The sequence below is a fragment of the Mus caroli genome, unplaced genomic scaffold, assembly GCF_978045245.1.
Source record: "Mus caroli unplaced genomic scaffold, Mus_caroli_1 scaffold_11, whole genome shotgun sequence".
In the NCBI taxonomy this organism is placed as follows: Eukaryota; Metazoa; Chordata; class Mammalia; order Rodentia; family Muridae; genus Mus; species Mus caroli.
Window position 1 is genome coordinate 17,954,976 of NW_028227266.1, and position 27,595 is coordinate 17,982,570.

The window sequence follows — 27,595 nt, forward strand, 5'->3', positions numbered from 1 at the left end:
ACATAGGGTGAGTCAGGAGTGTGACCCTTATTCTAAAAGACAAAAGTCAATTCAATTCAATAATGGTAAAGGGAGAGAAAGACACGGGGAAAAAATGTAGGCAAAATACGCAGTGTAGCAGGAGGCTCCTCCACGTTTAATAAAAAGATAAACGCTTATTAGCCAGGTACCGCCCAGGTATGGGCGGACCCTCCATCAATTCTTGAGATTCATTGGTTAAAAGAGAAACGCGTCTCTGGAGTTTGCTTCCGGCACCCGGCTCTCGCGCTCCAAAGTCGGGGCTTCCGGCTGTCAAGTGGAGCGGATCCACAGCCTCAGGCTTCGGGACCTGGCGCTGATGGCGGCGGAATCGCCTTCGTGACGTACCCGGCGCGCATACGACGTCATCAGTCACCGCCGCGAGCGTCCGTAGCGCAGCGACCTCGGCGCTGCGAGAGGTCCTCCGAGATGCTGCGGTTGTTCCAGGCCGCTTCCCGGGCCTGGCTTCGACCCTCTGGCTCCCGGGTAGGGCACCGAGCTGAGGTCAAGGCCGGAGGTCAAAGGTTGAGAACCTCCGAGAGCACCTCTAACTCCCGCCTGTCATTTTCCAGGTCATCCACTCTCTAGCGGAAGGCGCGGAGCGGCCGGCGGAGATTTCAGAGCCGCGAGATAGCGCTGGTGAGACGAACGGGACCTTGACACACAGAGGGGGGTGGGGGGGAGATAGCACAGAAGGTACTGAGCTTTGATCCTGACCCTTGGCCGCTCATTTGTCACCCCCCGCCAGGTCTCCTAGATCCTGTTTTGCGCAAGTGTGAGCTCCGGATCCCAGTGCACCGGCGCCCGGTGCAAGCCTGGGTCGAGTCTCTCCGAGGCTTTGAACAGGAGCGCATCGGCCTGGCGGAGCTGCACCCCGACGTATTTGCAACGGCGCCCCGGTGAGTTGCGGGGTGCAATGGGAGGAATTTGCCGTGGTTTCTCCACTTGACAAAAGGCATGATCAGTTTCGCTGTTACAGGGCTGGAAGGCGAAGGACACAACCCTGCTGCCACCCTGGCCTATTACATCCTGCCTTGCTCTCTTGTGCTTGGGTCTCCGTTTTGTCAGACCTCAAGAAGTTGGGTGACAGCCGGGTGGTGGTGGCGCATGCCTTTATTCCCAGCACTTGGGAGGTAGAGGCAGGTGGATTTCTGAGTTTGAGGCCAGCCTGGTCTACAAAGTGAGTTCTAGGACAGCCAGGGCTACACAGAGAAACCCTGTCTCGAAAAACAACAACAACAAAAAAAGAAGTTGGGTGACGATTAGGTAGATTAATTCACCACAGAGAAAATTCTCTAGAAGTGTTTTTTATTAGGGCTGGGGGTGTGCACTGTTAGAGGGCTTGCCTGCATGCACCTTGTCCTGGATTCCCTTCTATAGTATACACATGTCCTGATAATCCACACCTCTAACCCCAACAGCACTGTAGAGGTGGAAATAGGAGGACCAAGAAATTAATGGTCAAGGTTGCATAGTGAGTTCCAGACCAGTCTGGGCTACATGACACCATAAGTAAAAATAAAAATACTAAGTACTGGAGAGATGGCTCACTGACTGCTTTCCAGAGGTCCTGAGTTCAATTCCCAGCAACCACATGGTGGTGGCTCACAACTGTCTGTAACGGAATCTGATGCCCTCTTCTGGGGTGTGTTAAGATAGCTACCATGTACTCCTATGCATAAGATGAATAAATATTCATTTAAAAAATAAGTACATTCTATTAACATGATTTAAAAAAAAAAGACATCTAAGAAGGCCAGATTTCAGCATGTGTCAGTAATAGCAGCATAGGAGAGGCTGAGCCAGGATGTAAGCATCTGTGTGGCTGCTTAGAACCAGTTGTAACTACAGTTCTATAGGAACCGATGCCCTGTCCTGGCTTTGTGGGCACCAGGCAAAGAAAGATACACATACATACTTATATATACAGGTGGGACACACATGCTCATAACCAGGAAACTCGTTTTGTTTGTTTGCTTGTTTTGTTTTTCAAGACAGGGTTTCACTGTGTAGCCCTGGCTGTCCTGGAGCTCATGTAGACCAAGATGGTCTTGAACACACAGGGATCCTCCTGTCTGCCTCCCTAGTGCTGGGGTTAAAGGTGTGCACAATATCATGCCAGGCTGCAACTTACTTTTTACCATCTCCATGATGAACTTGGGTTTTTTGTTTAATTTTTTAGCCTTTTGGTGGTGGGGGTAAACTTGTATATGTGGCAGTAAGGACAACTTGAATGAGCTGGTTTCCTCTTTACATGGTGTATATGTGTGTGTGGCGTGTGTGCATGCGTGTTCCATGTATACTTGCATGCATGTGTGCATACACAAGTCTGGCTTTGCTGCAAGTGCCTTTACCCACTGAACTGTCTCACTGGCCCACAGGATTGCTTTTGTTCAACATACTGCTCTACACAGGCCCCAGTAGCATTTGACCACTGTACACTTGAAACACAGCTAGTGTTGACTACTGAGATGACAAAATATTTACATCTACGTGAGTAAATATATTCTAAAGGGCTGAGGAGACAGCTCAGGGGATAACGTACCTGCCACACAGTGTGAATCCCTGAGTTTGGACCTTAGAACCCACATAAAGCGATTTTGGTGGAGTGTGTCTGTGATCACAGCACATGCATGGAGAGGGGAGGGGAAGACAGGAGAGCCCCAAGAAGCTCCAAGGCTGGCCAGTAGAGCATCAGCAAGCAAGAGAACCTGTCTCAACTGAGTTGGAAATCAAGGGCCACACCCAAGGTTGTCCTGTGACTCCACCTAATACTACTCACTGTCACCTGTATTTACGTGTATGAGGATTTGCCTGAATGTGTCTGTGTGTACCATACAGTGTGCAGTGCCCTCAGCAGCTGGAGTGGGTTAGAAATGGAGTTAAAACCAGCTATGAGCTGCTTGGGTGCTAGGAAGTGTACCTGGGCATCTACAAGAGTAGCAAGTACTCTTAACCACTGACCCACCTCTCCAGCACTCCTGGGTGCTTTGAGCTTGATCCAGCCAAGACAAGAGCATGAGGGTGGGGGGGGGGGGGAGGGAGAGAGAGGGAGAGGGAGGAGAGAGGAGAGGAGGAGAGAGGAGAGAACACACCTCTACTCTTTGGTTTTTAAAGGTAGAGTCTTACCATGAAGTACAGGTAGGCCTTTAATTCTCCATCCTCCTGCCTCAGCCTCCTGAGTACCAGGATGATAGGCATAGTCGCCAACTGTGGCTGGACTTCGTGGTACAGAGCTTGAGTTGTGGTAGTGTCACCTGTGGTTGGGGAAGAGTAGAGGACAGAGGGTCCCGAATGGAAGAGCCAGGTCTCCTTTACTAGGATGCAAATGTGGGAGAGTTTCACCTGGGGTGTCCCTCTGAGGTCTCCCTTCCCTTTTCCAGGCTGGACATTGTGCACCAGGTCGCCATCTGGCAGAGGAACTTCAGGAGAATCGTGAGTGTCCTGAGTAGCGTGGCAGAGCTTCCCGCTGGGCTCAGCGGCCTGTGAGTGTGCTCTCTGGAAACAACCCAGCTCAAGCCTTGGCTGTCTGTTCCAGTCAGGCAGGTCCCTTCTCAGGTCGTAGTTCAGCACCCATCCCTGTAGCTGTTATGGTAGGGAAGCTGTGACCCACCAGATCCCTGCCCCAGAGGACCAAGTCTAGTAGGAGACGTGAATGAACATCAGCAGTTAGAGTGGGCTCGCATGCTCGGGAACAGTCTCCCCAAAGAGAGGTACTGAGTGCAGGTGGACTGGGTAGTAGGGCCAGAACCTCGGTGGCTGGGCATTTGCTTTGTTAATAAGTCACCACCATCCCACTTGGGAATTTCTACTATAGAGCCGTGTTACCAGTACTCACTAGACGGTTGCTTTACTGCTGGGCCATGCTTCAGCCAAAGGACCATTTCTCAAGGTGGAGGACTCTGGTCCCTAAGTTCCCCACACTGTCCCCTTGACAATCTTCTCTGCCTCTTGCCTGAGCCCTACCCCATCCTCTTTGTACCCACAGAGCTATGCTAAGACCAAGACCAGGGCTGAGGTGAGTGGTGGTGGCCGAAAGCCCTGGCAACAGAAAGGCAGTGGCCGTGCCCGGCATGGCAGCATCCGTTCTCCCTTATGGCGAGGAGGTGAGTGGGCCACAGAGGAGAGGGTGTCAGATGACCCTTGCCATGCAGATACTCATCACTGTTGCGATAGGGGACACCTGGGTCCCCAGCTTATTAGCTGAGGCATGAGAGCCCTGCACCACCGAGCCTGGTTTATGTAGGCAAGCCCTAGCCCTCCCTTCCCTTTTCATATCTGTTTATTTTCCTTTGAAACTAGATCTTGCTGTATGTCCCAGGCTGTTCTTTTTTTTTTTTTTTTTTTTGGTTTTTTCGAGACAGGGTTTCTCTGTATAGCCCTGGCTGTCCTGGAACTCACTTTGTAGACCAGGCTGGCCTCGAAGTCAGAAATCCGCCTGCCTCTGCCTCCCAAGTGCTGGGATTAAAGGCGTGCCCCACCACGCCCGGCTCCCAGGCTGTTCTTAAACTTACTTTTTTTTTTTTTTTTAAAGATTTATTTATTTATTATATGTAAGTACACTGTAGCTGTCTTCAGACACTCCAGAAGAGGGCGCCAGATCTTGTTACGGATGGTTGTGAGCCACCATGTGGTTGCTGGGATTTGAACTCTGGACCTTCGGAAGAGCAGTCGGGTGCTCTTACCCACTGAGCCATCTCACCAGCCCTTAAACTTACTTTTTTACTTCAGGTTGTTGTACTAGAGTTGGATGGATGTACCTTCATGCCTGTCCATCTCCACCCCTCCTCTTATCTATAGACTTTCCTTGCCCACTCTTCCCATGGTACCTAGCAGGATCTTCTGGCCCCTCCCACTCCCCCAGCTACTGAACATCACCCATTCTAACACCTTATGTCAGCCATCAAGCAAATATCTGAGATCCCAGACCAGCGGTGACCAACACCTCATACGCCACTGTCCCTGCAGGAGGTGTAGCCCATGGTCCCCGGGGTCCTACAAGTTACTACTACATGTTGCCCATGAAAGTGCGGGCACTGGGCCTCAAGGTGGCCTTGACTGTCAAGCTCATGCAGGTATGGTACAGTACAGCTGGGAGGGAACATGGCTGCTGTCTGTGGTTCCTGGGCTCTGCACTAGAGCCAGGGTCCTGTTTTTCTCCACAGGATGATCTACACATTGTGGATTCCCTGGAGCTACCCACGGCAGACCCCCAGTACCTGACAGAGTTGGCCCAGTACCGCCACTGGGGGAGTTCCGTGCTCCTTGTAGACTTGTGAGGGCACAGGGCAGGGTGGGGAAGGGGCCAAGTCCCTTGTGTCCTGCCAAGCTCACCTCTCAGCCTCCATCTGTTCCAGAACACATGAAGAGATGCCCAAGAATGTCGTGGCAGCCACTTCAGGGCTCAACAATTTCAACCTGATCCCCGCAGTTGGTGAGTGATGGATCCAGTTGATACTCCACAATCCAGAAGCCCGGAGCAAAGGGGCACAGAGCCCACTGTTAATCTTGGCCAGTTCAAACCCTCCACCTGTCACAGCAGGGCTGAATGGCTTGTCTAAGAGTTTACCATTTGATTGTGTTGTTGGGGTGGAAACCAAGGCCCAGGGCCTTATGTGCTAGGCATGGACTCTACCCAGAGCCACTCCTCCAGCATTCAGCTGCCCCAGTGCCATTCTGAAAGAAGCATCCCAGAGTCATGTTTCTGTTAAAGTCTGTTCCACATATAGCCTGAAGAGGGCAACCGTGAGTGCCGGGGTGAGAACTGGTTTTACCTGTCCTCTACTCTTTCCTCCCCTCACACTGCCTCCCGCTGATTCTGGTCTCCCAGAGATCCAGCGTGTTTTTATACACTTGCTGTGTCCTCACTGGAGTGTGGCGTGGGGTCACAGTTAAACCTTGGGTAAATGTGAAGGCAGCTGATGTGGGATAGAGAACTAACAGTGTATCCCCGAGGAGGGCTGGGGTCCAGGCTTCAGATGCGATGCACTCAGGGAGTCACGCCCTCCCCTTTCCCTCGCATCCCAGGCCTGAATGTGTACAGCATGCTCAAGCACCAGACTCTGGTCCTCACCCTGCCTTCCGTCGCCTTCCTGGAGGACAAGCTACTCTGGCAGGACTCAAGATACACTCCGCTCTACCCCTTCCGCTTGCCCTACAGTGACTTCCCCTAACCCTGCCCTGGTCACCTAGGGGCCTGCCCCACTTGGGGGCCAGGTCAGCACCCCAGCCATCCTGCAAAAACAGCAGTTCCATGGGAGCTGTTGGACCTTGTTGCAAGGAGGGGACAACTGCACAGAACCAAGATGAGTACCTGCCTGGGATCTCTTTTGTCACATTAAAAATAAACCCTATTTTTCACAAGACTTGGAAATGAGCTGGTCACTGCTGTGGGATCCTGTCAGCTCTTAGGCTGTTTGTCCAGTACTGGGTAATCTTGATGCCTCTCCTCCAGGGCTCACAACCTGCTTTGGTACAGGTTGCCTGGAGGAATTTCTCTCTCCTGAGGTAGATGTTGGAGCTTGCATAGGTGCCAAGCCATCAACCTGTCCTCACCTCCAGGAGGGTCTGCCACCCAGATGCCAGGCAGGTTTCCTTACAGCTTCCTTCAGGCTCAGAGCCAGCCAGTGTCTCATGTGTATTCTTTCAGACAAGTTTCCTCTGTGTAGCCCAGCTGTCCTAGAACTCCCTCTGTAGACCAGGATGACCTGGAACTCAGAGATCCACCTGCCTCTGCCTCCCAAGTGCTGGGATTAAAGGTGTGCTTCACTGTTTCCCAACTGTATTATTAAAAGAAAAAAAAAGGGGGGGGTGTTGGCGGCTGGAGAGATGGCTTAGCGGTTAAGAGCACTGACTACAGAGGTCCTGAGTTCAGTTCCCAGAAACCACATAGTGGCTCACAACCATCTGTAGTGGGATCCAGTGCCCTCTTCTGGTGTGTCTGAAGACAGTGATACTGTACCCACATACATGAAATAAAAATCTTTAAAAAAAAAAAAAAGAAGCTGGAAAGATGGATTAGCAAAGAAGAGCAGTGGCTGCTGTCCTAGAAACCTGGAGTTAGGGTCTCAACTGTCTTCTATCCCGAGCTTTTTGTCCCCGCCGGCAAGAACACACTCAGGACAACCGGAATCTTCTGCGGCAAAGCTTTATTGCTTACTTCTCAGGAAGATCCCGACCCCAGAAAATGGAGTCCCTTATATAGCACTCAGCCATGACGTTTCAGCACCTGATGTGGCGTGACAGCTCTTGATTCGTTGCTCGCTCATCACACCACTATTACACCCCGAGAATGGGCAGTGACTAGGAGTGAGTTCACTCTCGCACTTGCGCACAAGGCTTGTTTACTAGTTTGTCACAGCGGAGGCCAGCGCCATCTTATAATGGTGATGATTGCTCGCTGCACGGCTTTCCACAGTCTTCAACTCCAGTTCCAGGAGAGCCAGATGTCCTCTTCGGGCATCTGCTGTCATTAGTATGGACGTGGTGCACAGACGGCATAGTCACAGACTACAGAAAGTAGTTAAAAAGTAAAGGGGCTTACATGAAAAAAATTTTCCTGGATGGAACCACACAAACCATGGGCTACACTACACTCCCAGCCTCTCCTTGAGAGTTTCTCTACAGGGGCTATATTCCTGGAGTACAGAGATTACAGGCATACACAGCTGTGTCTGTCTTGTTTTATATGAATTTATCACAAAAAAACAGATTTATAAAGGAAGGTTTTAATTATATATATAAAAGAGCTGGAGAGATGGTTCAGTGGTTAAGAGCACTGGATACTCTTCCAAAAGATGGGTTCAATCCAGCAACCACATGGCAGCTCATAACTGTAACTCCGGTTGCACGGGATTAGACATCCTCACACAGACATACATGCAGGCAAAACACCAATGTGCACAGAATAAGCCATTTAAGCTGGGTAATGGTGGCATGTGCCTTTAATCCCAGCACTTGGGAGGCAGAGGCAGGCAGATTTCTGAGTTCAAGGCCAGCCTGGTCTCAAAAGTGAATTCCAGGACAGCCAGGGCTATACAGAGAAACCTGTCTCGTTAAAAAAAAAAAAAAAGAGGGAAATTGAGGAGTCCCCAGAGAGTGGGCCAGGGCTCCACAACATCCAGCTCTGTCTCTGAACCAGTGCTGACTGTGACTAGTACTGCTTTCTGTTGGCGTACACATAGCCAGACAGCCTCAGCCACACCCGATGGCTGCCAGCACTCTTTGGCTGAAAATATCCCTGGGATGTGTTGACATTGCAACTAGAAAAACAAAAGCCACAGAAGCCCCGAGTGGCAAGTGCTCTATCTATAGCAATGCTTTGGAGGCTGAGGCTGGAGGGCTGCAATTCTAAGGATAGCCTGGGCTACATAGTAAGGCCAAGCAGGCATGGCATTTTCAACCTTCCTTCAGGAGGGAAGGTTGAAAAAGTCACACTAGGCTACATAGCTTGAAGCTAGGCGGGACTGCCACAGACCCAATTTCAAAAGCACTAAACAAGTGTTCCTGTCTTGGAATCCTCGCCTTGGCAATTCTTTCTCATTATTCCTTAATAAACCTATGTTTCCTCTGCTCGGAAACAAGCCAGGCACAGGTCTTTAATCCTAGCACTCAGGAGACAGAGATAGGCACATCTCTGAGTTCAGGCCAACCTGCTCTACAAGTGTGTTCTAGGTCTGCCAGGCTACAAAAACAAAAAACAAAACAAAACAAAAAAAGAACCAAAAAACAAAAAAACAAGCATACAAAACCACCGAAGAAGCCACTGGGATAAGTTGTAGGTATGCAGATGCTAGCCCAGTGTGGCTAGCTGTGACATGTCTCTGTTGTGCCTCTTGTGAAGCTAAAGATCTTAAAGCCAGAGTCCCAGCCGGGCGGTGGTGGCACACACCTTTAATCCCAGCACTTGGGAGGCAGAGGCAGGCAGATTTCTGAGTTCGAGGCTAGCCTGGTCTACAGAGTGAGTTCCAGGACAGCCAGGGCTGCACAGAGAAACCCTGTCTCAAAACAAAACAAAAAACAAAAACAAAAAAAAAACCAACAAAACGGTCCCAGCCTAAAAAGACACACATGCAGGTCCACTTACATTAGATGGTCGTGAGACCGACCATTACCATGCACAGAGGTTTTATAAAAAAGTCAGAACCTGTCCCTTCACACTGGAGACCCTCAGCCAGCTGGAGGAGGGAAAAGGCATCCTTTTAGGAAAGTGAGACTGTGTCTAGAATGTACTTTCAAGTTATTGGGATGGAGCCGGGCAAGGTGTTGAATGCACTTGGGAAGTTGAGGCAGGAGGATCATGTCAACCTGGGCTCTGTAGTAAGTCTGAATCTAGCCTGAACTACATGAAACCTTGTCTCAAAAAGCAAAACAGTGGGGGCCGGGGCCGGGGCCGGGGCCGGGGCTGGGGCTGCAGTGGCTCAGCTGGCAGAAGGCTCATCTACTACTCATTGAACTAGGGGAAATGTAAGCAGGGCGTGGTGGTGCTACCCCAGATCTTGAGTGTTGGAAGCAGAAGCTGGGGAGTTCCAAGCCAGCCTGGGCTATAGCCCAAGGGCCTGTCTCAAAGTAAATAAATAAAAACTGAGGCGGCTCAGGCTGCAGGAAGGAGACAGGAGGACAAGCTGTGTTGGGATGAGTGGGAAGGCATGGCGGGTGGAGGGAACTGCAAAAGTCCCCTCCAGAACACCGAGGTAATATCACAGACTGATCTGAAGGGCATTCCTTAGTCCTTGTGAGGCCACTTGGCTCCAGGGAGGAAGTCATGTGCTTCCTGCAGACTGAGGCACAGGGCAGGGGAGGAAACTACAAAGGAATGTAACTCTAGAGTGTGCTGCTCCACAGTCTATTGCCACCACTTACCTTCTCATCTTCACTCAGCAAAGGACCCTTCCAGGATCTCAGACCCCTCGACCCTGGCCCCAAGCCCCAACAGCTCCAAAGGGTCTAGCCTGAGAATGGATTCAAGTCCAAGAGATAGCCAGTGGACCATGCAGGAAGGTTCTCATGTATTCCAGGTTAGCTTCTAGCCTTTGTTTGCTGTTAATTTGTATGTGTGATACCCTGTATACACATACCCATGCAGGCCAGAAGAGGGCGTCAGATCCCATTACACATGGTTGATGGTTGTGAGCCATCATGTAGGAATTGAACACAGGACCTCTGGAAGAATAATCAGTCCTCTTACCTGTTGCACTCTCACACTCTCTCCAGCCCCCCCCCACCCCCCCCACCCCCCCCACCCCCCCACCCCGTCCCAAGCCCCTTTCAGGGACAGGGCTTCTCTGTGTAGTCCAGCCCAAGCTGACCTTGAACTCAGAGATCTGTGTGCCTCCCAAAGGCATGTGCTAATACCTCCTTGTTCTTTTTTTTTTTTTTTTTTTTTTTTAAGATTTATTTATTGTTATATGTAAGTACACTGTAGCTGTCTTCAGACACACCAGAAGAGGACATCAGATTTCATTATGGATGGTTGTGAGCCACCATGTGGTTGCTGGGATTTGAACTCAGGACCTTCGGAAGAGAAGTCAGTGCTCTTAACCACTGAGCCATCTCACCAGTCCCATCCTTGTTCTTTTTTTTTTTTTTAAAGATTTATTTATTTTATGTATATGAGTACACACTTTAGTTGTACAGATGGTTGTGAGCCTTCATGTGGTTGTTGGGAATTGAACTTAGGACCTCTGCTTGCTCTGGCCAACCCCACTTGCTCCAGCCAAAGATTTATTTATTAGTATAAGTTTACTGTAGCTGTCTTTAAACGCACCAGAAGAGGGTATCAGATCTCATTATGGGTGGTTGTGAGCCACCATGTGGTTGCTGGGATTTGAACTCAGTACCTTCGGAAGAGCAGTCGGTGCTCCTACACACTGAACCATCTCACCAGTCCCCTTGTTCTTTTTTTAAAAGGTGTTTTGTTTGTTTTGTTTCAAAACAGGGTCTCACTATGTAGCTGTGGCTGACCTGAAACTCACAGAGAATCTCCTGCCTCTGCCTTCCCAGGGCTTTTTTTTTTTTTTTAAAGGCTATTTATTATTATAAATAAGTACATTGTAGCTGTCTTCAGACATCCCAGAAGAGGGTGTCAGATCTCATTAAAGAATGTTGTGAGCTACCATGTGGTTGCTGGGATTTGAACTCAGGACCTTCAGAAGAGCAGTCAGTGCTCTTACCCACTGAGCCATCTCTCCAGCCCCCCAGTGCTTTTTATTTTATTTTAAGTTAAATCATTTTATTTGAGAAAAGACACCCAAACCCTGCCATTCTCAAGGGAGAAGCAGCAGGAACTTTCAGGTCCTTAGCAACAGGCACTCATGGGCGCTCATGGGCTCCCAGTGCTTTATTGAGAGAGGGGGAAGAGAGGAGGGAGAAGGGGAGGGAAGGAGAGGAAGAGAGGGAGGGGGAAAGGGGAGAGGGAGAAGGGGATGGAGAGGAGGGAGAAGGGGGGAGAGGGAAGGGGAGAGGGAAGGGAAGGGGAGATGGTTCAGTAGTTAAGAGTACTTACTGCTCTTCCTGAGGACCCAGGATTCAATCCCCACCACTCAAATGGTGATTCACAACTGCCTGTAACTGTAGTTCCAGGGGACCTGATGGCTTCTTCTGGCCTCCATGGGCACTGCACATGTGTGCTACATAGCCATCCATGCAAGTAAAATACCCATACATATAAAACAAATAAAATATTATAAAATTTAGATTGTATGTGTATGAATATTTTGCCTGAATGTATAAGCATGTGCTGTGTGCCTGATATTCATGGAGGTTAGAAGATTCCATATAACTAGAGCTGTGAGTCACCATGTGGACGCTGGGGACAGAACAAGAGTCCTCCAGAACAGCAGGAAATACTCTTCCTTCCTTCCTTTTTTCCTTCCTTCCTTCCTCTTCCTTCCTTCCTCCCTCCCTCCCTCCCTCCCTCCCTCCCTCCCTCCCTCCCTCCCATCTGCCTGCCCGGTGCCACAGCTACTCTTAGCTGCTGAGCCATTTCTCTCCAGATCCTCTTTTAATTAAAAAAAAAAAAAAAAAAAAAAAAAAAAAAAAAAAAAAAGAGTGAGTTCCAGGACAGCCAGGACTACACAGAAAAACCCTGTCTCGAAAAACCAAAAAAAAAAAAAGTGTGTGTGTGTTTGCCACATGTATGCAGATGTCTGAAGAAGCCAGAGTAGGGCATGGGATCCCTGGAGCTTGAGTTACAAGCAATTGTGAGCCTCTAGATGTACTGGATTCAAGCCCAGGTGCTCTGCTCCTAACCACTAGGCCATCCCTCCAAGTTATGGTCACCACACCAGTTTTTTTTTTTTTTTTTTTTGGTTAAGATTTATTTATTTATGTATGTTAATACACTGTAGTTGTCTTCAGACGCACCAGAAGAGGAGGGTATCAGGTCTCATTATGGATGGTTGTGAGCCACCATGTGGTTGCTGGGAATTGAACTCAGGACCTTCAGAAGAGCAGTCAGTGCTCTTACCCACTGAGCCATCTTTCCAGCCCCCACACCAGTTCTTTTTAACCATCAAACTCTCTATCCCTGGGTTTAGTTTTCTATTTTATCAGTAATCACAAAATAATACCCCATGCTTTTTTTTTTTTTTTTTTTTTTTTTTGAGAAGCCCTAAGTGTAGCTCAGGCTAGCCTTAAACATGTAGCAGAGGATAACTTTGAATTCGTGATCCTCTTTCCTCCACCTGGGCTTTGTGCTTGTTAATCAGGCACTCTACTAACTGAGCGCCAGCCCCAGAAAGATTGGGTTTTTGTTTGTTTGTTTGGTTGGTTGGTTTGGTTTTCTGAGACAGGGTTTCTCTGTATAGCCCTGGCTGTCCTGGAACTCACTCTGTAGACCAGGTTGGCCTTGAACTCAGAAATCCGCCTGCCTCTGCCTCCCAAGTGCTGGGATTAAAGGCGTGCGCCACCACGCCCGGCTAAGATTAGTTTTTTTTTAATTACTGTATTAGATTAATTTTATTTTATATGTGTATTTTATGCACTTAACACTTGGTGTGCTTGTGTCTGTGTGTGTGTGTGTGTGTCTGTGTGTGTCTGTGTCCGTCCAGAAGAAAACATCAGATCTCTAGAGCTGGAGTTACAGATGGTTGTGAGCTGCCATGAGGGTGACGGGAATTGAACCTGTGTTCTCTGCAAGAGCACTTGCTCTGAACTGCTGATCCATCTCCCCAGCCCCCAGTTTATGGTTCTTGAAGAAATCACGTCTCTCGTGGAACTGACCTTAAACTCATCCAGTCAGTCTCGGGTCTTGTTCCAGGCTGCTGCTGTATGCTGCTAGCTTCTCTGTTGAAGGAGAGTTATGCTCTGCTCATTGATGCTCCACTGAGGATCAAAGCAGGATTTTCCAATATTCAGCTCTTAGACCGACGGTGCCCTCAACACAGAAGGTGCCGCTTTAAACAGTCACACTAAGGACTGCATATGGGACCTTAGGGCAATGGAGGCTCAGACAGGTGAAATGAGGACCAAAAGACTCTCAGTGACACCACTAGAAAAATCCACTCTGAGGGATTTCCCAGATTCCCTTGAGGTCACTCTGAAACTCCATCATAGTTGTCCTGGGGTAGAGATTGAGTGCCTGCTCCCCAGAACACCCCCCCCCCCAATCAAAACATCCCCGTGGAAATTCCTTAGGAATAACCAGGCTTCAGGCTTGGGTGTGGAGTGGCCTGGGAGCTGTGGGCTATGGAGGAAGAGCACACGCGCATCTCGACCTCTCCCTTCCGCATCTGCAGCACGACCTCCTGGCCCAGGGCTGGTCTCCACAGCAACTGTATAAGGCGTCTTAAAACAGGAAGCCTCAGGCGTCCAAAGGCCAGTAAGCAAGCCACTGGGTCTTGGAAGACTAGGGTTTGATATCTCTCTTTGTCCAACCTCATTGTTCAAGGTCTGCCTCAGTTTCACTGCGAAAAGCAAGAGCAGTGGAGCAAGAGGCAGGATCGGGAGTTCAAGGTCATCCTCAATTACAGGGCGTTTGAGGTCACCCTGAGCTACTTGACACCTGACCTCAAAAGAGACAGCAGGGGGAGAGATGAGAGGGGGAAGGGGAGAAACTAGCACGGGGCGGGGCCAGAGGATGGAGGAAGTGGGGGAGAGGAGGAGAGGAAACCCCCATAAGGCGCGCTGGGGAGTGGGGGATCTCTGCTTTCTGAGAGGTGCCTCTCCTCTCCGGAGTTCTCAGTGTCTCATCCAGTCTAAGAAAGGGCGGTGCAGGGCTCCACGCCACAGGACCAGACTTTTTCCTTCCTTTTTGGGGGAGCTGTCAAGACGCCCCAGCAGTCAAAGAAGAAAAGGGGAACCGAGGCCGCGGGGGCGGGAGCACTCGTGAGTGGGAGAAGGGAAGTGAGGACTGCCTCTCAGGCAGGACTTTCTCACAGCGGATCTGTCCGGGCCTGCTTGGATCGCTGCTTCATCTCTAGTGCCAAGTGGGTGGAGCATGGTCCTGGGGAGAGGGGCACCTCTGAATGGATGGCGTCCCCTAACGATTCCAGGGAGCCCTTATCCCCGGCAAGGGCTTGTCTGGTGAGTTAAAGAGACTTGCAGTAGTTGGGGAAATCAGGACTTGATTTCGGATCCCTGTGAAATGCCGAGCCTCAGTTTACCCCTTTGTGGGGATGGCGGTTCTGATGTCGCAGGGGACTAGGCAGTAGTCAATCAGTTAGCCAGGAGGCGTGACTCCTGGAGGCCCGGGGCCTTCTCTCCGGACTCACCTTCTGGTCTCTGACACCACCTCCCCCCACATGTCATTACTTCAGTTTGGAAATTCCTAGATCGCAGGGGCCAGCGAGGCAGGACCACCCCTCTCTGCCAGGGCACAGTCTCCACCCGGAAATACCGAAGCCCTCGTTCCGGAGGGGAAGGCGCGAGGTTTCCCGGAAAGTGGCCCCGACAGCACCGCCCCTCAGCCCCCCGTGAGCCAGAGACTATAAAAGCCGCTCCCGCCCCAGCCTGCACCCAGTGCTAGTGCTGAGCTCCGCTGCTACCTGCACTTTGCCCTGGCCCTGCAATGGCTTCAACCCGTGCCAAGCCCACGCTGCCTCTGCTCCTGGCCCTGGTCGCCCTTGTGATCCCTGGTGAGTCCGAGTTGGGGTCGCTTTGGGGGGCAGGTCTCCAAACTCCAGGACCCAGAGCACGGTCGAAATCCCTGCTTCCCGGCCAGCAGAACATCACATAAATTCAGCTGTTAACGGGAAGTGGGATTGGAAACCCAGGGTTGAAAACTAACAGCCCGGAGTTCGAATCCCACGTAGCATCACTCCATGGGTGGGTTACAGAACCCAAATCTCGGTCTCTCTCTCTCTCTCTCTCTCTCTCTCTCTCTCTCTCTCTCTCTCTCTCTCTCTCTCTCTCTCTCTCTTTCTCTCTTCCAGTCCCTCCCTCCCTCCCCCTCTCTCTGTCCTCTCTCTCTCCTCCTGTCCCCCTCTTCCCCTCCCTTTCTTTCCTGTTTTGAGAATGATGCCTTGACACTTTAGCCTAGGCTGGCCTTGAACTCAGCCCTCAAGGCCTCGCGGCTCTTCAGGTTACAGGCTCAAAACACACTACTCTTCTATAAACGTGCACGTTTAGAACCTGGGCTCATGGTCTGTGCAATGGGAACTGTGGTCACAGCCCTTGTCATGGGGCAGTCAAAATATGACTGAGGTGGGGAACAGATGGTCTGAGGGGCTGGCCCGTCCTAAAGTGAATCTTGAGGTCCGGTTCCCTCCCCCACAGACACCCGTTCCTCATCCTCACCCCTGGGGAAGTCCAGGCTGCTTCTGCGCTGGGGAATTCCAGGGTTGGTGTACCCTGGAGCCAGAGTGAGACGGCTCAGGACTCCCCACCTTGCTGCAGCCTGGGGGCAGCGCCTGCCTGCCGTCCTCCCAAGAGAGGAAGATTCAGAACTTGTTCAGCAGCTAACAGGAGGCTCCTGACCTGGATTCCCAGAATCCTTAACTCCTAGCTGGATGACTTCTTCTTGCCTCAGGGTTCTCCAAGGAGCCCGAATAATTCCAGAAGTATTGAGGAGAATTGCTAGCTGTTATAGCTGTTATTAACTCCACCAGACCACCAATCATAGCACTAGGATCTTTGTGCGGTGGGCGGGGGTGGGGGGGTGGGGGGGTGGGGGGGCGGGAGATGGGGGAGGGGAAAGCTGAGTTCAGGGGTTTTTTTTGTTGTTGGTGGTGGTGGTTTTTCTTGTTTGTTTGTTTGTTTTTGGTTGGTCTTGTTTTTTTGAGACAGGATTTCTCTGTGTAGCCCGGGCTGTCCTACAACTTGCTCTGTAGACCAGGTTGGCCTGGGACTGAGACCTGTCTGCCTCTGCCTCCCGAATGGTTCCATCCTCCGCCCCCATTCTTTGTTTAGTTTAGTTAAGTTATTACACTTTATTTACTTATTGTACAGGCATGTGCTAGTGCCACGGCAGAATTGTGGCACTCAGAAGGCAGCTTGCAGGACCACTTCTCTCCTCCTCCCTCTGCAGGGGCTCCGGGGGCTGAGGAGGGCAGGTGGTCAGGCTTGCTGGCAAGCCCTTTACTGGTTCAGCCTCTTGTTGGCTCCTTTTTGATGTTTTCACATAGAAACCATGTAGGCCAGGCTGTGTTCTCCAGGCCAGGCTAACTCCTGATCTTCCTACTTCAGCCTCCCAAGGGGCTTGGTTTACAGTCCTGTGCCTTCACACCCAGCTGGGGGCAGGCCTCAAGTCTGCATAAGTTAGTGAATGCTCTGCTTCTGGGCCCCCTCCCATCCCCGAAGACTGAGGGATAACCTCAGCCACCCAAGGAACAAAGCAGTCTTACTGTGTAGCTAAAGCTGACTGTATAGATCAGGCTAGCCTCAAACTCACGAGTCTCCTGCCTTCTGAGTGCTGGAATTAACAGTGTGTGCCACTACATTTGGCACTGTGGACACTGTGACCCAGAGGATCTTCTTATTTCACTCTCTTCCTCTTCGTGCTGAGCATCCAGCCCCTGCCATGCTCCTTCTTCTGTCTGAAATTGGCTTCTTCTTCTTCCTCCTCCTCTTCTTCTTCCTATTTGGCCAGTCATCTCACCCTCCAGACCTCTGCTCAAATCTGTCACCAAGGAACTCTGTGTTATGTCCTGTTCTGTTCTGCTTAAGCCAAAACTCTTATTAACAACCACTATGGAGTCTGGCGTGGTGGCACAGGCCTTTAGTCCCAGCACTTGGGAGGCAGAGAGAGGTAAGGCATATCTTTTTTGTGAGGCCAGCCTGGTCTAAGGAGTGAGTTCTGGGGCAGCCAGGGTTACATAATGAAACCCTACCTCAAAAAAAAAAAAAAAAAATCAAACAAACTGAAAAAGGAAAAACAAAATAACAACAACCCATCCACCACTGAGGCTGGGCTGGTGCTGGGCTCAGAGGGCAGAGCGATTTCCTAGCAGGTCTGAAGACCTGGGTTCCTGTATCCAAGGCTGTCCTTACACTCCATTTGTAACCAAGGATCTTACTCAACCCCTGATCCCCCTGAGTGCTGGAGTTACAGGCCTGTGCCACCACACCCAGTTTCTGGGTGCTGAGAGGAAGGAGCTCTGCCTCAGGCATGCTAGGCAGTCAGCCCAGCCCTCAACACCCGTAATTTGTTTGTTGCCTTGTGTGCTGGGCACAATGGCCTCCTGCATGGGTTGCAGAATTCTGCCTGGCTCGAGGCTGTGAGGCCAGCACCTGGCCTTGAAGTCACAGGGATAACCCAGCTTCCTCTCACCACCCCCCACCCCTTGTTGTTCCAGGGCCTGGTGATGCTCAGGTATCCATCCATCCCAGAGAAGCCTTCCTGCCCCAGGGTGGGTCCATGCAGGTGAACTGTTCTTCCTCTTGCAAGGAGGACCTCAGCCTGGGCTTGGAGACTCAGTGGCTGAAAGATGAGCTCGAGAGTGGACCCAACTGGAAGCTGTTTGAGCTGAGCGAGATCGGGGAGGACAGCAGTCCACTGTGCTTTGAGAACTGTGGCACCATGCAGTCGTCTGCTTCCGCTACCATCACCGTGTATTGTGAGTGGCAGGGCCAGGGCCCGGGAGCAGGGAGACCCACTGGGCACATGACAGCCTTGAAAAGTCCCACAGTCACTTAGAGATCTCTTTAAACATCTGCCAGCAGAGTGTGCCATAGGAATTTAGAACATTCTAGAATGCCACCATTGGATGCCTGGATTGTTCTGTATTGTTTTGTTTAACTGTACTCTATGACTAATTGTGTCTCATGTTTTAGGTTTTTAAAAATAATCAATTTTTAGCCGGGCGTGGTGACGCACACCTTTAATCCCAGCACTCAGGAGGCAGAGGCAGGCGGATTTCTGAGTTCAAGGCCAGCCTGGTCTACAAAGTGAGTTCCAGGACAGCCAGGGCTATACAGAGAAACCCTGTCTTAAAAAAACAAACAAACAAACAAACAAAACCCCCAAAAATCAATTTTTTATTTTATGTGCATTAGTGGTTTACCTACATGTATGTCTGTGTGAGGGTATCAGATGCCCTGGAACTGGAGTTACAAACAGTTGGGAGCTGCCATCTGGGTGCTAGTAATTGAACTTGGATCCTCTGGAAGAGCAGCCAGTGCTCTTGACTGCTGAACCATCTCTCCAGCCCCAGTCATTTAATTGTTTGTTTGTTTGAAGACAGGGTCTCATGTAGCCAGGCTGGCCTTGGACTCACACTGCAGAGCTGAGGATGGCTTTGAACTGATGAACTTCCTGGTGCTGGGATTATAGGCTGGTACCCCATACCTGGCTTACCTGGTCTTGGCGATTGAAGCAAGGACTTAGTGATTTCAAGGCAAGGGCTCTGCCACTGAGCTGTAGACCCAGCCTCTGACCTAGATCTGACCCTTAAAAACACCTGCAACCCCAGGACTCAAGAGTGGAAAGAACAAGGATCTTAGAAGTTCACAGTCTTCCTTGGATACATTATTTGGGATTGATAGCCTTGCCTGGACCACATGGGACATTGGGGAGAGAGAGAGAGAAATCTTGCTTGGCATCAACAGAGGAGCTTCAGTTTCACATTATAGAGTATCATGGTCTACAATGCGTGGCATCCCAAGAGACAGCAAGTGATAGGATTTAGGGAAGTGAACATGTTACTCGCCTCAATACCTGCCTAATGTCCTCTTTCCTCTGAGGACCGAATAACAGCTCACGATTGGTCTAATAGACTCTCCTCAGCAAGAGGAAGGACTGTTGGGCCCGCAGGACTCTGGAGACAAGAGTCAGAAACAGCTCTGGAATTTGGATTGAACTTTTAAATTTTGTTTATTTTTTAAAATTATGTCGGGTGCAGTAGTGCATGCTTTTAATCTCAGTACCTGGGAGGCAGAGGCAAGAGGATCTTTGTGAGTTAAAATCCAGCCTGGTCTACAGAGTTCCAGGCCAGCCAGGGATACACAGCGAGACTCTGTGTGTGTGTGTGTGTGTGTGTGTGTGTGTGTGCGCGCGCGCGTGCATATGCCAAGATCAGAGGACAACTTGAAACTTGCAGTAGTAATTTCTCTTCCAGGTGGGTCCTGGAGAGGAACTCAGGTCAGCAGGCCTGATGGCAAGTGCCTTCATTCTCTGAACCATCTTGCTGGTCCTCTTTATTGTTTATTGGGTTTTGTTTTTTGTTTTATTTTGTTTTGGGTTTTTTTTGTTTTTGTTTTTGTTGTTGGTTTTTTTTTTTTTTTCAAGACAGGGTTTCTTTGTGTAGCCCTAACTGTTCTGGAACTTTCCCTGTAGACCAGGCTGGCTTCCATCTGCCTATCCTGGGCTCCTAAATACTGGGATTAAAGGTATGTGCCACTACCATCCAGCATGCTGGCCCTGTTTTTATTTATTTTTAAAGAGTGTGTGTGTGTGTGTGCCTACATGTATGAATATGCCCACACGTGAAGGTCAGAAAAGGGTATTGAAAACTGGAACTTGAGTGAGCCACCATGTGGGTCCTGGGTACCAAATCCCAGTCCTTTGCAATGGCAGCCTTAACTGCTTAACTTAACTGCTGAGCCACCTGTTTATTGTTTAAGGTAAGTTGGCTTTGACATCTTACTCTTCATGTTTCCACTATCAGTTCTTTACATTGATAGGTGTGTGTGTGTGCCCTGCAATAACACCAAGCTCCAGTCTTGGAAATCACTGATGCATGGATCCCTCCCACAGGGATCTGGTCAAGATCTAGGGCTGCTTTGCTCCTTAGGGCTGAGGATGGGACTGTCAGGACTTTGTACTTGGCCAGGTATGTGCTCTGCCACTGAGCTCCACCTCTAAGTCACATTGCAGCTGTATTTGAAGGTCAAACATTTACCAAGCACTCAAAGATAGAGAACCCCAGAGATGGCAAGATAAAGTTTGGTTTGGGCATACCAAGAAATAGTATGCAACTGAATAAAAGAATGTAGCCAGTCCTTCCTACCTGAAGGAATGTTATACCTTAAAAGGAAACACACGCTGCTATGACTGTTTATGTATCTGTGGCCTCACTTGTTAGGCCAGCACTCACTGCCAACTCTCCACTCAGCTTCTCTGGGTATCCTAGGAAAGGGCTCTTCCCCTGAACCATGCCCTCAACTCCTCCCTGGGGAATGCCAGGGAGAGGTTATACTCAGCTTTCTTTGGCTTTGGAGTTAGCACCTGACCTCTGGGCCTCTGACATCTTGGTTTACTTGTTGACCATGTCACACCGTGGTATGATACAGGGAAGCCTAAAGGCCATCAGTCTTAGTGGTAGCTGGACAGAAGCCTTTGGGAAATCTCAGCGTAGCTTGTGGTTTGGAGGATGTGGCTCTATGTGCCAGTGCTGCCCTGGAGAGAGGGAAGTCCCCAAGCATTCCTTGTGGCCTTGGGAAGTCCCTCTTGAAGAACTTCCCCCTGGTACCTGATCTTAGAAACCCAAGACTGGGGCTGGAATTCTGGCTTTGCTGCATTTCTGTCTGTCACTTGGAAGGCAGAGTTTAAGACTAGTCTGATCTACATAGTGAATTCCAGGTCAGCCTGGGGGTGGGTAGAGTGGGGGTAGGGATAACAAACAAGAACCCCAAAACCCAAGCAGGGGTTAGTGGGGGTACTCCAGGCAGAGGGAACAGCCTGGAGCAAGGCTGGTGCAGACACTACTACCTTGCCTGGCGTTAGCACATGGGTGGCAGCCAACGTGGTTGTTGTCAAGAACTTTCTCCTTGGGGAGCCAGGGAGCCTTGGCGGGTGTGGGAGTGGTCCTAGGATCTGTATGACAGGAAGCTGGATTACTGGAAGCTGGTGGCAATCGGATCCAGCAAAAGCCTGCTTGAGCTTGCTGCTTGTGATTGAAGCATCCAAGATGGGAGGGGCAGACAAATATTTGAAGAATGAAGAAACTAGGAATTGGTGAGAGACTAAAGTTCAGTGTCAAGAAGTAAGACCACGTACTGTACCATGCCCTTCCCGTGTGCCAGTGTTTTAATACAGCAAAGCAGGCTCTGCCTCTGGGGTTTCATACTATAGACTGATTGTTCTGGAACTTGCTTTGTGGACCAGGCTGGCCTCGAACTCAAAGAGACCCAACTACCTATGCCTTCCAAGTGCTGGGACTAAAGGTGTGTGCCACTATTGCCGGACTCAGAGGTCAATATTTACAAAATAATTTGTTTTTATTTTATGTGCATGTCTTGCTTGCAAGTAGTACCTGGTGCGGTGACCAGAAGAGGGTGCCAGATGCCATGTGTAGGTGCTAGGTCCACTGTAAGACCTGTTTGTGCTCTTGACCACTGAGCCATCAGCCTAGCCCTTAGAGATCAACTTTTGGGAATCTATTTTCTTTTTTTTTTTTTTTTTTTGGTTTTTGGAGACAGGGTTTCTCTGTGTAGCCCTGGCTGTCCTGGAACTCACTTTGTAGACCAGGTTGGCCTCGAACTCAGAAATCCGCCTGCCTCTGCCTCCCAAGTGCTGGGATTAAAGGCGTGCACCACCACGCCCAGCCTGGTTTGTTTGTTTTTAAGACAGGAGTCTCACTATGTATCCCTAGCTAAACTAGAACTCTGTAGACCAGGCTAGCCTCCAACTCACAGAATCCCTCCTGCTTCTGCCTCCCAAGTATTGAGATTAAATAGGGAATGGGGGGAGGGCACCACTATACACTGTATTTGTAGAATTGTAATATATGACTTTTTTTAAAAAGATTTATTTATTTATTATATGTGTGTACACTGTAGCTGTCTTCAGATACTCCAGAAGAGGGCATCAGATTTTTGTTACGGATGGTTGTGAGCCACCATGTGGTTGCTGGGATTTGAACTCAGGACCTTTGGAAGAGCAGTCAGTGCTCTTAACCGCTGAGCCATCTCACCAGCCCCGACTTTTGTTTTTAAATACTCTCTGACTCTCTACATAGCTTGATGTGGAGACCAGGTTGGCCTTGAACTCACAGAGATATGCCTTCTGAGTGTTGGGATTAAAGACATATATTACCTAATTTACAGCATCTTTACCTAATAGAAGACTCTGTGCTGGACAAGGTGCTACAGGCCCGTGATCCCTACTCCTGGGAAGGCTAAGGCAGGGTAGACACAGGTTTGAGGCCAAGCTAACTACAGTATGTGAGAGCCTAGCTCAAAAAACAAAAACAAACAAACAAACAAAAAAAAGGAAGAAAAGGAAAAATATAGGAAAGGAAGAAAGAAAAGTAAGGCTGAGAAGAGAGGTCAAAGCTTTGTGATGGCCCTGGGGTTCCACTACTGAACCACACCCTCGGTCCTTCACTGGGGGATTCTATGAGGGGTTTTACCACGGAGGTACAGCCTTAATTCTTTTTAATTTGGGAACAGGGTCTCCAGTAACTCTTATCTCACAAAAACAAGACTTGGTCCTGGACCTGCACACCCCAACTCTTTGTTACCGTGAAGATGTCTCGGATTAGTCTTAAGAGAAAGTTTTGACACAAGTGCAGCTTAGTTTTGCATACCTCAATTCACTTAGTCTCGGCTGGCCTCAGCCTTGCCGGTCTCCTGCTTTGGCTGGGATTACAGGCTGTACCACCACTCTCAGCTTTTATTATTTTGTCTTCTTTATTATTTATTTATTTATTTATTTATTTATTTATTTTGGTTTTTCGAGACAGGGTTTCTCTGTGTAGCTGTGGCTGTTCTGGAACTCACTCTGTAGACCAGGCTGGCTTTGAACTCACAGAGATCCACCTGCCTCTGCCTCTCAAGTGCTGGGATTAAAGGCCTCTGCCACCGCTGCCCAGCCTGGGATCCAGGGATTGAATTTGGGTACTTAGGTTATGTGGCAAGCACATTTACCCACTGAGCCATCTCACTGACCCATTTAATTTAATTTAATCTTATTTGTGGGACTGGGTATGCAACCCAGGGCTTCCTGTCTGGTAGGCAAGTCCTCTAAAACTGGGCCACCACCCCCTCAACCTTCAGCACACCCAGATACATACATTCCTACTTATTTGCAGTCTCCTGATGATAGATTTTGGAGTATATTTCCACCTCTCAGCTACTGCTCCTGGGAATGGTTGACGATCCTTGTGCAAACACTCCTGACCTCCTCCCTAGCTTTCCCCGAAGCTCTCTGCATTCTTGGCTGCTTACGTGGTGGGGCATGTTTGGGGGAGACTGAAGTCTTCAGGCAGGTGTAGGTCTGTCTACCGCAGTCCATCTTACAGGATTCCCAACCCCGTTTCCTTACAGCGTTTCCGGAGCGTGTGGAGCTGAGACCTCTGCCCGCCTGGCAGCAAGTAGGCAAGGACCTCACCCTGCGCTGCCACGTGGATGGTGGAGCACCGCAGACCCAGCTCTCAGTAGTGCTGCTCCGTGGGGAGGAGATACTGAGCCGTCAGCCAGTGGATGGGCACCCCAAGGACCCCAAGGAGATCACATTCACGGTGCTGGCTAGCAGAGGCGACCACGGAGCCAATTTCTCATGCCGCACAGAACTGGATCTCAGGCCGCAAGGGCTGGCATTGTTCTCTAATGTCTCCGAGGCCAGGCACCTCCGGACTTTCGGTGAGGTCCTATGCCTTCACAGCGGGCAAGTGGGTTCCTGGGAGGAAGTCGACCCCAGCAATGGGGGAAAGGTGCTGAGAAGATAGTAATCCAGATAGTGGGAGTTTGGGGGATGGCGAGCTGGCTCTGTGGGTAAAAGAAGGGACTTGCATCCAAGCTTGACGACCTGAGTTCAATTCCCAGCTTCCAAAGGAGAAACTGATTCCTGAAAGTTGTCCTTTGACCTCCACAAGTGAGCCACACACATATATACACAGCAAATAAATGAATAAAAGGAAAGAAAAAGCTGGTGTGTGGGGTGGACCCCAGAGGTCCAACTCATACTGAGTGGCAGCCTCCAGGATCACAAACGACACTTCTTTTGTTCTGTGGCCCTGGAGGTGGCTGGGCAGTTGCTGTTAAAAAAAAAAAACAACCCAGACCCCGGAACTCCACTTGCTCATGCCTATCTTCTCTCCCAAGATCTTCCAGCTACCATCCCAAAGCTCGACACCCCTGACCTCCTGGAGGTGGGTACCCAGCAGAAGTTGTTTTGCTCCCTGGAAGGCCTGTTTCCTGCCTCTGAAGCTCGGATTTACCTGGAGCTGGGAGGCCGGATGCCGACCCAGGAGAGCACAAACAGCAGTGACTCTGTGTCAGCCACTGCCTTGGTAGAGGTGACTGAGGAGTTCGACAGAACCCTGCCGCTGCGCTGTGTTTTGGAGCTGGCGGACCAGATCCTGGAGACGCAGAGGACCTTGACAGTCTACAGTAAGAAGGGGCGGGGTTTAGTCCAGAGATAGCGATGTTGAGACCTGACTGACCCCAATGGAGGGGTACTAAAGGGGTAGGACTGACAAGGGCGTGACTGACACCATAGGTGGGCCCTTCAGGGGTGTAGCCTAACTTGGTAGCTCATTCAGGAGTAAGGACTGGCACCGGGGCACGACTAGCGCCTGTGGTGGCATTTTCAAAAGAGAGAACTGAAGGGAGGCTTAACACTGCTTTAATCCCAGCACAAGGGTGGCAGAGGTAGTAGGTAGAGTCCTTATGAGTGCCAGGCCAGCCAGGGCTACACAATGAGACCCTGTCTCAAAAAGTGTGGGGCTAGGCCTTTCAAAAGGCCTAGTTTCAGCTAGGCCCAGTTCCTGGATGGCCAGTGCTGGAGATTGGGGCTGACACTAAAGGTCCATCCTGTACTTGAGGCTGAGTGGTCAAAGGCGGGGGTTTGCACTGGGCGGGGCTCACGGTGTGTCCCACTCCCAGACTTTTCAGCTCCGGTCCTGACCCTGAGCCAGCTGGAGGTCTCAGAAGGGAGCCAAGTAACTGTGAAGTGTGAAGCCCACAGTGGGTCGAAGGTGGTACTTCTGAGCGGCGCTCCGCCTGGGCCACCCACCCTGCAGGTCCAGTTTACACTGAATGCCAGCCCGGAGGATCACAAACGACGCTTCTTTTGCTCTGCCGCTCTGGAGGTGGCCGGAAAGTTCCTGTCTAAAAACCAGACCCTGGAACTGCACGTGCTGTGTGAGTTGGCTGCAGTGCTGAGTGATAGCCATTTCCTACTGCCCCACGTGCCTTCGGAGCTGTCCCTGATCTCTGTCTTTGACACTATTTCTCCAGATGGTCCTCGGCTGGACGAGACGGACTGCTTGGGGAACTGGACCTGGCAAGAGGGGTCTCAGCAGACTCTGAAATGCCAGGCCTGGGGGAACCCATCTCCTAAGATGACCTGCAGACGGAAGGCAGATGGTGCCCTGCTGCCCATCGGGGTGGTGAAGTCTGTCAAACGGGAGATGAATGGTACCTACGAGTGCCATGCCTTTAGCTCCCATGGGAATATCACCAGGAACGTGTACCTGACAGTACAGTGTGAGTATCCCAGGATATAAGGCTGGGTGAGGGGTGGGCTAGGTGCCAGGGCCTCAAGTCTCACCATTCCCTTCTGTCTCTACCACACAGACCACAATCAAAATAACTGGACTATAATCATTCTGGTGCCCGTACTGGTCACTGTGGGCCTCGTGATGGCAGCCTCTTATGTTTATAACCGCCAGAGAAAAATCAGGATATACAAGTTACAGAAGGCTCAGGAGGAGGCCATAAAACTCAAGGGACAAGCCCCACCTCCCTGAGCTTGCTGGATGAGACTCCTATTTGGACCCCCTGCAGGGCAACAGCTGCTGCTGCTTTTGAACAGAATGGTAGACAGCATTTACCCTCAGCCACTTCCTCTGGCTGTCACAGGACAGGATGGTGGCCTGGGGGATGCACACTTGTAGCCTCAGAGTTAAGAGGACTCGGTGGATGGAGCAAGACTGTGAACACGTGTGACCCGGATCTACCTACAGCCCGGTGGACCTTCAGCCAAGAAACGCTGACTTCGTTCTCTATTGCCCCTGCTGAGGGGCCTGCCTAAGGAAGACGAGATATCCAGTAGACACAAGCAAGAAGACCACACTTCCTCCGACACAGGAAAGCTGAGACATTGTCCCCAACTCTTCTTGATGTATTTATTAATTTAGAGTTTTACCAGCTATTTATTGAGTACCCTGTATATAGTAGATCAGTGAGGAGGTGAATGTATAAGTTATGGCCTGGACCCTGCTGCAAATGCTGTGAGAGTCTGGGGGAAGATCACATGGGTCAAGGGTTTCTCTACTGGTCAGGATGCTTTTCTCAAAAGGGCCGATTTTTTTTTTTTCACCAGTCACATAAACACTATGTGGACTGGCAGTTGTTCTCTGCTCCTCCACACCCTGGAGCGTCCCAGCACCTCCCCACCTACTTTTGTTCCCAATGTCAGCCACCATGCCTTAGCAGCTGAACAATGGAGCCTCATGCTCATGAAATCATGGTCCCAGGCGGCTCCACCTCAAAGAGAAAGCCTGGAAGAAAATGTTCCAACTCCTTAGAAGGGTCGTGCAAGCTGCTGTGGGAGGGTAAGCACCCCTCCCAGCACAGAAGCCTTTCCTTTGAATCAATAAAGTTTTATGTCGGCCTGAGTGTCTTGTGAGTTTGTGTACAGTCATCATCACATCAGTTAGGCAAAGCCCTAAGGACTGCCGACTCCCATACTGCCTCAGGATTGCCTGGTAACCTAACCTAACTCTGAGTCTGTGGATCAGGTTGGTCCCCAACCCCCTCCCCCCTTTCTTTTTTGAGACAGGCTCTCTTTGTGGCCCTGGCTATCCTGGAATCTGCTATGTGGAATGGGCTGGCCTTGACTTCACAAAGATGGGCCAACCTGTCTCCTGAATGCTAGGACTAAACGACAAAGCCACTGCCATGTCTAGTAAAATCTAGATTAGAATTGTATGTTTTTAGAGACAGGTTTTCCCTGTGTAGATCAGGATGGCCTCGAACTTACAGAGATCTGCCTACCTGGGAGTGCTGGGATCAAAAGCATGTGCGTTATTTTATTTTTTTAATTTTTAAAGACTTCTTGGGGCTTAAGTAAAAACTAAAGAGCAGGTCCAGAACTGTGCAATGGCTTTTGGTTGATTGTAGGGGCTGATGGGAGGGGAGACAGGTATCTTCATCAGGGCGGCCAGCCGGGGCCCATTCTGGGGCGTGGCCAGGGTGCCTTCTTATCTCCTGCGGCCAGCCTAAACTCCCTGGCGTTCCGCCCGCACTTCAGCGC

General features: G+C 50.3%; 2 protein-coding genes across 2 annotated transcripts; both read left to right on the forward strand.

Annotated features, from left to right (window-relative positions):
* Positions 1-245: 245 nt before the first annotated feature.
* Mrpl4 (mitochondrial ribosomal protein L4) lies at positions 246-6,383 on the forward strand. Its single transcript, XM_021172065.3, has 9 exons — positions 246-504; positions 591-657; positions 767-917; positions 3,402-3,453; positions 4,007-4,124; positions 4,987-5,093; positions 5,184-5,293; positions 5,376-5,452; positions 6,046-6,383. Exons 1-9 carry the CDS (start codon positions 448-450, stop codon positions 6,189-6,191), a joined length of 885 nt encoding a protein of 294 aa, XP_021027724.1. The 5' UTR covers positions 246-447; the 3' UTR covers positions 6,192-6,383.
* An 8,183-nt stretch (positions 6,384-14,566) lies between these two features.
* Icam1 (intercellular adhesion molecule 1) lies at positions 14,567-26,957 on the forward strand. The gene is made up of 7 exons (XM_021171757.3): positions 14,567-15,092; positions 17,751-18,011; positions 23,662-23,976; positions 24,439-24,726; positions 25,222-25,479; positions 25,576-25,824; positions 25,915-26,957. The coding sequence occupies exons 1-7, from the start codon at positions 15,026-15,028 to the stop codon at positions 26,085-26,087; spliced, it is 1,611 nt and encodes a 536-aa protein (XP_021027416.1). The 5' UTR covers positions 14,567-15,025; the 3' UTR covers positions 26,088-26,957.
* Positions 26,958-27,595: the final 638 nt, after the last annotated feature.

What these genes read in the sequence shown, in the direction of transcription:
- Mrpl4 (XM_021172065.3), top strand. Translation starts at nt 448, where the DNA reads ATGCTGCGGTTGTTCCAGGCCGCTTCCCGGGCCTGGCTTCGACCCTCT. An exon ending in GTATTTGCAACGGCGCCCCG is followed by an intron (nt 918 to 3,401) that starts GTGAGTTGCGGG and finishes TCCCTTTTCCAG; the next exon opens with GCTGGACATTGTGCACCAGG. An exon ending in TCCGTGCTCCTTGTAGACTT is followed by an intron (nt 5,294 to 5,375) that starts GTGAGGGCACAG and finishes CATCTGTTCCAG; the next exon opens with AACACATGAAGAGATGCCCA.
- Icam1 (XM_021171757.3), top strand. Translation starts at nt 15,026, where the DNA reads ATGGCTTCAACCCGTGCCAAGCCCACGCTGCCTCTGCTCCTGGCCCTG. An exon ending in GGTCGCCCTTGTGATCCCTG is followed by an intron (nt 15,093 to 17,750) that starts GTGAGTCCGAGT and finishes TTGTTGTTCCAG; the next exon opens with GGCCTGGTGATGCTCAGGTA. An exon ending in CCTGGAACTGCACGTGCTGT is followed by an intron (nt 25,480 to 25,575) that starts GTGAGTTGGCTG and finishes CTATTTCTCCAG; the next exon opens with ATGGTCCTCGGCTGGACGAG.